The sequence below is a fragment of the Lolium perenne genome, chromosome 3 (genome assembly GCF_019359855.2).
Source record: "Lolium perenne isolate Kyuss_39 chromosome 3, Kyuss_2.0, whole genome shotgun sequence".
Lineage (NCBI taxonomy): Eukaryota > Viridiplantae > Streptophyta > Magnoliopsida > Poales > Poaceae > Lolium > Lolium perenne.
In genome coordinates this window covers 102,783,217-102,791,876 of record NC_067246.2, presented here as the reverse complement: position 1 = coordinate 102,791,876, position 8,660 = coordinate 102,783,217, and the positions used below count along the sequence as shown (strand labels likewise).

The following is an 8,660-nucleotide window of genomic DNA, read 5'->3' as shown; positions in this document are numbered from 1 at the left end:
ATGTATGAAAAAAAGTACTTTGCATTATTGCATAGATGATCAGTATTGTTGACTGAGTGTTGAGTGTTGGAGACAGTGCTTACTAACTTCGAAAAAAATGTTTTAGCCTAAAAAGCTCTTTCCATTCGAATTGGATATTTTATGTCCTCAGTTATTATTTTTGTATGGTGACTTGCCGAATGATGGTCGATATATATATTATTGTTCCTGAAATTAATCTTTATGAAAAGAGGTATTTGTAATATTGGTGTGTCTTCTGTTGCTATAAAGCCTTTTGCAATGTTAACACTAGTGGAAAACGGGGCAATAGGCCCGGTCCATTTGGGCCTTTAGACCCGGTTCCTGAACCGGGACCAACAAGGCGGGACTAAAGGGGGTACCCTTTAGTCCCGGTTCAAAGATAAACCGGGCCTAAAGGCCTCAACACGTGGTGCGACCAGGGAGCTCGCGCTGGAAGGGCTTTGGTCCCGGTTCGTGGTACGAACCGGGCCTATGTTCCTCTGCCGCGGCAGAGAATTGCTATTTCTCTGCCGCGGCACAGATTTCGGCTGTACCAGCGTTTCTCTGCCGCGGCAGAGAAACAGTCTGTTTCCCTTGCCGCGGCAGAGTTTCAGCAATGCATATATATATCATTCAAGAAACCACAAAAAATCGTCATGAATATATATAGACATCGTCAACAGTACACGACATAGTCAACACAGTACACGTAATGCATGCATATTTACAATACAACTTTTCCTGAACGAATATCGTCCGACGTCACGATCTTCCGATAGTGCTCTCCACCTGGGGTAAGGACCTCGGTAATAAAGAATCCCGCGATTTCCTCTTGAATTGCTTTTATTTGATCCGCTGTTATGAGAGTGTCCCGCAGGCGTGTCATCTATATTTAAAAAAGGAGATCAATATATGAATGGAACTCAATACAATAGATGGTACTAATTAAGATTAATTGTGAAAATTTGTTATCGTACACGAGTGTGGTGTATTTGGGGATCCCCACCCTTGGGACAGGACATGTCACGCATGAAGGTGCAGACGTAGTATCCACATAAGTTATTCCCTTTTTCCTGCCTCATACACTTTACGAAAAAATAGTTCGATCAAACTAATAATCAAGCATCGTATTGAAAGTAAATATCATATATATATAAAGTTTCACGGACATAGCTATATATATAGTACTACTTACAGGGTAATCTCTAAATGTAAGCTCCGGTTTCCATTCACCCGGAACAGTATTGATGAACCGTTTCCAAGCCCTGCCCGGCAAAAAATAATGAGTAAATGAGTAATTGATTAGTTGATGATATCTTCGAATTAGAGCAGATGAAGATGCCAATACGAAATTGATTGAAACTACCTCTGGAGGATGGCAGCCATGTCCGCCCATTCCGCATATTCTTTACGTTTCGAGTCCATGACGTTTACGACTCCAAGGTGAAGATCAATGATTAGGAGAATAAAATGGAAACTGCACAAGCATAGCTCAATGATTACGAGAATAAAGTGGAAGGTGCACAAGCATAATGTATGTTATATATAACACTCACTTGAAGTTGTAGGGAAAGAATATATCCTCTTTGTCTGCTTGCTTCTCTAAAAACATTACGATGTTGTCCTCTGTGTCCTTGGCGAAGTCTGAAACCGTAACTTCATGAACTGTGTTTGGGTCTATGAACCCCAGCGGTAGGAGCTTGCCTCTTTTGTATTCCAGCTTCTTCATTCTGCATAATTAAATGTATAGCGTACACAAAGAATATAATGAGGATAATTGTTAGTGCAAATGAATGAGCTACAAACTTAATTACACAAATAAATCACTTACAGGCAGTAGCAACTGATGACAGCTTTGTCGAGGGCGTCTTGATTGAATAACTGAAACAGTTCTTCTACGTCAATGTTTATCTCCTCCCGCCCCCGGAAGTAATGCTCATCTCTAAGATACACCGTGAGGTAGCGATCACCTCTTCGACAGGCTTTCAGGTACCAGTCATGCAACCTTCGCATCTGAGTCCCTAGACGCGCGAGCTCGCCAGGTTTGACGAGATCAGATCCGTATCTATACTTGTTTACCACTTGAGCCGTTGGATAGTAATCTTCGTACTCAACTGATGCTCCCTGAGCTCTAGCCGCCCGTTCGATCATCGATGCCGTCTCTGGATCATGATATGGCTCCACGATGAAGTGGGGTGCGGCCTGAATGTCCTGCTGTCCAAGCTGGGCGACTTTTTTTGCTTCTTTCATCGCTTTAGAGGACTGTCCAAGAGAGCGGTCATAATCAGCTCTCAGCTCAGGTCTCTTCATTCTCGTCTCGGCAAAGTGCTTCACTGTCTGCGGTGGAATAAACATCTTCTTCAGCGCAGTTGCAAGAAACGCCTTTTGCTCTTCAGTCTGCTCATGTGGCAACAACTCTGGAGTCTGTTCCCTCATTGGAGTTGATGATCTCTTCGGAGCTGTAGGAGGTGCCGCGGACCGCTTCCTCTTTTGCTTAGGTGGAAGCGGCGGAGTCTCCTGACGAGGAGGAGGAGGCGGCGGAGTATTTTCACGCGGAGGAGACTGGTCATGGATAGGGGAATCATCATCGCGCAGAGGAGAATCATCACGCGGAGGAGACTGAGGTGGCGGAGGAGGCGGAGGTGGCCTGCTTGTTGGCTTCTCACCTGGAAACACAATGTTCTCCTTCCGCCATTGCACGGTGGTTCTACGGGCTTCTCCCAGTTCTTTGATTTCCCCATCTTCACCTGCAGGGTGCTCAAGCACCAACCCCTCATACTCTCTCAACACTTCATCCACCATCACAACAGCAAAGTCGTCTTGGACCGGACGGCAATGGTAAGACCTTGTAGGTAAGAGGATGCCGACCGCCGCCTTGAAGGATAGGTTGAAAACTTTAACATGCAGCTCACAAGGACGGCTCTCAGTGAGATCATCCACGGGGGGGTAGCGAGGAGGCTCGACCACCTGGTCATCATTATCCACCTGCTGAGAGGAAGCCACGCTGCTTTTCCGGTGTGGTTGAGATTGCAGCGGGGCGATGGCATTGAGCAGTGCAGGATCTACAGCCTGCCCCCGAGCCATCTGAGATGTAAGTACTTGGGTTACCATGGTTAATTGGGCTTGCATGGTGCTCATACCCTCCTCTAAGTTAGCCAGGCGGTCTGTTTCCCTTGCCTTCCTCCTCTCATGGCTTTTATCAGGAAATCTCTTCCTTTCCGCAGGAAAGCCATACTTCCACGGAACGGAGCCTGCTGTGCCTCGTGTTCGTCCGCCGTGTTCTTTGTTCCCAAGGGCGCGTGTCAGCTCATCGTTCTCTCTTTCGGGCTGGAACAACCCCGCCTCCACGTCCCTATGTGCCTTTTCCAGGGCATCAATGGGAACCTTCAGATGAGCTTTCTTATAGATGCACTTCCCTGTTTCTAGATCCAACGTTCCCCCAATCCCGTAGAACCACTCCTTGCACCGTTCGATCCAACCGTGTGTCCCTAATCTGATCCCTTTACTGGTCAGTTCCGCCTCAGCTGCCTCCCACTTAGGACGGTTAGCCCTGTATCCACCTGGACCCAGAATTTGGTGATATAGCTTCAACGCAGCATTTGCCTTATTTATTTCCGACCTTCTCAAAAATTCTTCTGACTCCGTGCTGTACTTCACGAATTCGTCCCAGTGACTTTTTACCTTCTCACCGTCCGAGTCTTCTTTAACTTGATAAGGCGGCGCAATCTTTTCTTGTGGCTCTTGAATAGTTCGGCCATCTTCTTCTTGCCAAACTCGCGGAGGGCCTGCTCCATCTTGGCCTTCTCAGCGTCACCCCCCTCTTCGGGTACTATGTTGAAATGTGCCATGAGCTTGTTCATAATGCTGTTTTTGGCTACATCATCGATATAAAGACCTTGAGCTTCTTCCTCTGCAGACAGCACTAGTCCCTTCGGCTTGTGCCATTCTCGAACGGTGATCGGGACGTGGTCCCTAACAAGCACTCCGCATTGAGCTATAAATGCCTTTGCACCTTTCTCTGGAGCAATCGGTTTACCATCCTTGTCGATGTGGGTGATGTCGTGCCTAACACCGTCATCCAACTTTTTGGCCGGGCCTCGCTTCCTCGACTTTACAGAAGAAGTGCTCGATCCGGAGGGCTAAAAAAGAAATAGTTCATAGTCAGTACAATTTCATTAGTTAATGCATCTAGTCGATCAACAGCGGCTTAATTAATTTATATACCTCGGTGATAACTACAGTTCGGGAGCCATTACGATGATCTTGTTCCTCACCGGCGCCACTAGGATCTTCTTCCTCAATATCCTCCGCTCCCTCACCGGAGTCATTCAAATAAGTTGCGGTGACATCGTCACCGCCATCATCTGGAATAACGTCGTCGTCGCGATCATCCAGAGTACCGTTTGCTATGAGTTCCTCCATGAAATTTTCTTGAATTTCATCTCTCTCCTTGCTTTCTACAACGACCTGCAAGCTATACATAGGAACCATCATATGATCAAATTAAGGATAATGCGTAAAACTGAAAATGGAGTTACATATGTGTAGTTCTTAACTAAGGATCGATAATATAGTGCTGAAAGCAGAATCTGCAGCTACATGCATACATAGATCGGGTTCATGTTTATTTAACCCTAATACATATCAATCACTACTACAACCACTCACCCGCCCACACCGGGTCCTAGAGGGCGCCGACCGGGTCCTGAGCCGCGCTGGGTGTGCCCCCAAAGCCACGGAACAACAACGGGAGCATAGCTAACATGAGATCCCCGCATAACGCTCCATCCGGTCCTATACATGTTGTCTAACGCGTACATGTAACGGCGAACGTGCTGGTCCTCCGCTTCAATGCGCTGAGCTACCTCCTCCGGCGGGGCCGGCTCCTTCTGAAACGACCGTGGCCCATAAGACCTCCACCAAAGAATATCCGGGTCGACAACGGGACCCGGATTCCGCACCAAGGTGCGCGACCCGGAAGCTAAGACCTCCCAGTGCCACCCCGGCGGAGCCCAGTCCCGGACCTCCCCCATCTGCTCCATCTCCTCGGTGAGAGTCAGACCACGGCCCGCCGGCTGTCGCTGTCGCGGCATCGTAGCTACGAAAACAAATCATATATGTATACTAATATAAATAAAAAACATGATATTGTGCTAAATAAAAAACTTCACTACTTTTGTACTAACGCCGCGTTCCACGACCCTGTTTTGGGGGCGTCGGGCAGGGCGCCGGCGACCGGCACCGCCACGGACTCGGCGCTCCTCCTCGCTCGCTCTTTCTCTATTTCGCGACCCTAAGTCTATGTCGCGGCGGCACCGCTACGGACTCGGCACCGCCACGGTCTAAGTCGTCGGCGCGCGCGGGGGGCGGCGCCGACACAAATGAATCTATTTTCTAACTTTTCTAACTTTTTCCTAACTAATTTTACTAACTTTTTTCTAACTAATTTTACTAACACTAACTAACTAATTTTCTAACTTTTCTCTAACTAATTTTACTAACACTAATTTTTCTAACACACTAACTAATTTTACTAACACACTAACACATTAACTAATAATTTTACTAACACACTAATTTTACGTACTAACACACTAACTAATTTTACTAACACACTAATTTTAACTAAATTTTCACTAAAACTAACTACACTATTTTTTTTTTTGCGGGGTAAAACTAACTACACTATAATCTAACAAATGAAAAAAAAAAAAAGAAGCCGGATAGGAGGCTTACCGGCGGAGGGAGAGGAGCGGTGGCGGCCGGCGGGTCGGCGGCGGTGATGGCGGCGACGGCGAGAGAGAGGCGGAGGCGGGCGCGGCGGAGGCGGGCGCGGTGGCGGCGGACGGCGAGAGGAGTGGCGGAGGCGGCGGCCGACGTGCGCGGCGGAGGCGGAGGCGGGCGCGGCGGGAGGGCGGCGGCGATGGCGCGGCGGCGGAGGCGGGCGCGGCGGAGGCGGGCGCGGCGGGAGGGCGGCGGCGATAAGCGCGCGGCGGCGGCGGCGGCAGCGGCGTGGGCGCGCGGGTTTGGGCAGCTTTGGCGGCGTGGCGCGCTTCGTCTCGCGGGATTGATCGCCGCGGAGACGAAGTCCTTTCTTTTATACTCCCCCTTTGGACCCGGTGCGTTTACAAACCGGGTCCAAAGACCTTTGGACCCGGTTTGTAAAACAAACCGGGACTAAAGGCCTTTTTTGCTGCGTTTTTCGCTGCGCGCAAAAAAGGCCTTTAGACCCGGTTTTAATACAAACCGGGTCCAAAGGCCAATTTTTTAAAATTTCATTCCCGCTTTATTTCAAATGAAAAAGCCACCGCACCGCCACCGCCGCCACCACCGTCACCGCCGTGTAGTGGCCACTGCCGCCACCGCCACCGCCTGCCCACCACCGCCACCGCCACCGCTTGCCACCACCGTCACCGCCGTGTAGTGGCCATCGCCGCCACCGCCTGCCCACCACCGCCACCGCCGTGTACCGGCCACTGCCGGCACCGCCGTGTACTGCCCACCACCGCCACCGCCTGGCCACCACCGTCACCGCCATGTACGGGCCACCGCCGTGTACTGCCCACCACCGCCACCGCCACCGCCACACGTGTCCCTTCCCCGTGCCACGTGTCGCCGCCGCTTCCACGTGCCTCGCCCCACTGCCCCCGCCATGGACGGGCCACCGCCGTGTACTGCCCACCACCGCCACCGCCACCGCCACACGTGTCCCTTCCCCGTGCCACGTGTCGCCGCCGCTTCCACGTGCCTCGCCCGCCGCCACCGCCGTGCGGCGCAGATCCCGCTTCCACGTGCCACGCCCGCCGCTTCCCGCGCCACCTGTCGCCACCGCTTCCACGTGCCACGCCCGCCGCTTCCGCGCCACCTGTCGCCAAACTTGCCGCGTCGCTGTGCTATAAAGCGCCGCGTGCGCGCGCGAACCACACGTCGCCGTCGCCTCCGTTCATTCGTCGCCAGGATGCCGCCGCGCCGTCGCGGCTCGTCCGGTTTTCGTGGCGTCCGAGCGCGGCCGAACGGTAGGTTCTACGCCGAGATGCGTGCCGGTGGCTTCCGGCTCACCCTCGGCACGTACAACACCCCGGAGCTGGCGGCGCGCGCTTACGACGCGGCCGCATGGCGATTTCGGCGGCCACGGTGCGACATGAACTTCCCATACATCGAATCGCTAGAGGAGGCGGAGTTCCTCGCGCCGACGCCGTGCCTCGTCGACGATGAGGACCGTCGCCGCCACCGCCAGGTGCAGCGCCAGATCGCAATCGCCGAGCACGACGAGGAGTTGATGCGCCAGTGGAGGGCGCAGTTCCCCAACGACGTCGACAACACCGCCGCGTTCGTCGCTGGCCTCCGGGCACAACGCAGGTCCAACAGCGCCATCGTCGGGCCGTCGCCGTGTTCGAGCTCGATAACCCGAATACAACTTGGGCCGACAACGACCCTCGGTGGGACGACATTTGGACCGAGACAACCTCCGACGACGAGTAGATCGACTAGACTAGTTGTTTATCTATTTTATTGTATTTTCAATAAAGTCGTTGTGGCAGACGCTGATGATGAGAAAAGTTTCCCGCCAGATTACATGTGGAATTAAAGTACAGAACTCAACTGAAAATTAATTAAGATACATGGCCAGATAGTACTCGTGCCTAGCCCTATAGTACTCGTGCCTAGCTCAACTGAAAATTAATTAAGATACATGGCCAGATTCGACTGTTCGAGTCATTCACCATACTCGTGCCTAGCCCTATAGTACTCGCCACTGTAGTCGTCGTAGTCGCCGTCATCATCGTCGCTGGCATCGGGGTCGCGGTAGTCAAACCTCGGCGGGAGAGCACGCGTGGGCTGGGACTGAGGGTAGCGCAGGCGGGGGCCACGGTGGGCCATGACGCCCTGGAGAGTTCGGTCGCGCCACCACAGCCGACGGCCGGCCTCGTTGAAGTTCGAAGGAGGCGGGCCGCCCTCCTCGTGCCTGGCGAGCGCCCTCTCACGCCGATTGATGAAGAAGCTCTCCCAAGTCGGGCTGTAGTCGGGATGCCACTGGGGATTCCTCCGCTGCTCTGGCGTGAGCTCGAAGTAGTAGTGGTTCGTGATGGCCATCTCGCGCGCCACACCTAGAGGGACAGGAGGGACCGGTACCCTCCGACGCTCAGCAACCAGCCGGTAGGGACGCGGTAGCCCGGCGGGCAGGGGTAGTTCGACGCGCAAAGCGCCTCCGCCTCCCGGAGGGTTAGAGATACGATGGAAGCCATGTGACCTGGTGATGAGGTTTGCAGATATGAGTCTAGATGTGATATGTAAATGGAGGCCAAGCCAACATATATATAGTGAAAAAATGGCGGGAGGACGGAGGCGGGAAGCGATGGAAAGCGCGGGAAGAAAAATAGGCGGGAACGCAGTGGCGCCAAAAATTGTCGGTGGGATAAGGACGTGTGGGTAACCTTTAGTCCCGGCTGGTGGGTACAACCGGGACTAAAGATCCTTTTTGTGTCATCTAACAAAACTGTCGGTGGGATAAGGACGTGTGGGTAACCTTTAGTCCCGGCTGGTGGGTACAACCGGGACTAAAGATGTCGGCAGGATAAGAACGCATGGGTGGACGCACCGCTCGATGAGATAAAGCATGTAGCGCACGACGCCCGTCGAAGGAACAAGACAAAGTAGAA

The 8,660-nt window shown here is 52.5% G+C and overlaps 1 protein-coding gene across 1 annotated transcript; it reads right to left on the bottom strand.

Moving 5' to 3' along the window:
- Nucleotides 1-639: 639 nt before the first annotated feature.
- LOC127338321 (uncharacterized) lies at nt 640-1,832 on the bottom strand. Its single transcript, XM_071826951.1, has 4 exons — nt 1,367-1,832; nt 1,196-1,265; nt 978-1,085; nt 640-886 (listed from the first exon to the last, which is right to left on the bottom strand). Exons 1-4 carry the CDS (start codon nt 1,423-1,425, stop codon nt 725-727), a joined length of 399 nt encoding a protein of 132 aa, XP_071683052.1. The 5' UTR covers nt 1,426-1,832; the 3' UTR covers nt 640-724.
- Nucleotides 1,833-8,660: the final 6,828 nt, after the last annotated feature.

Bases quoted from the DNA above. Each gene is read 5' to 3' on its own strand.
- LOC127338321 (XM_071826951.1), bottom strand. From the start codon at position 1,425: ATGGACTCGAAACGTAAAGAATATGCGGAATGGGCGGACATGGCTGCC. The intron at 1,086-1,195 runs GTAAGTAGTACT...TTTTTCGTAAAG, and splicing joins TTACATTTAGAGATTACCCT to TGTATGAGGCAGGAAAAAGG. The intron at 887-977 runs GTACGATAACAA...TTTTAAATATAG, and splicing joins CCCAAATACACCACACTCGT to ATGACACGCCTGCGGGACAC.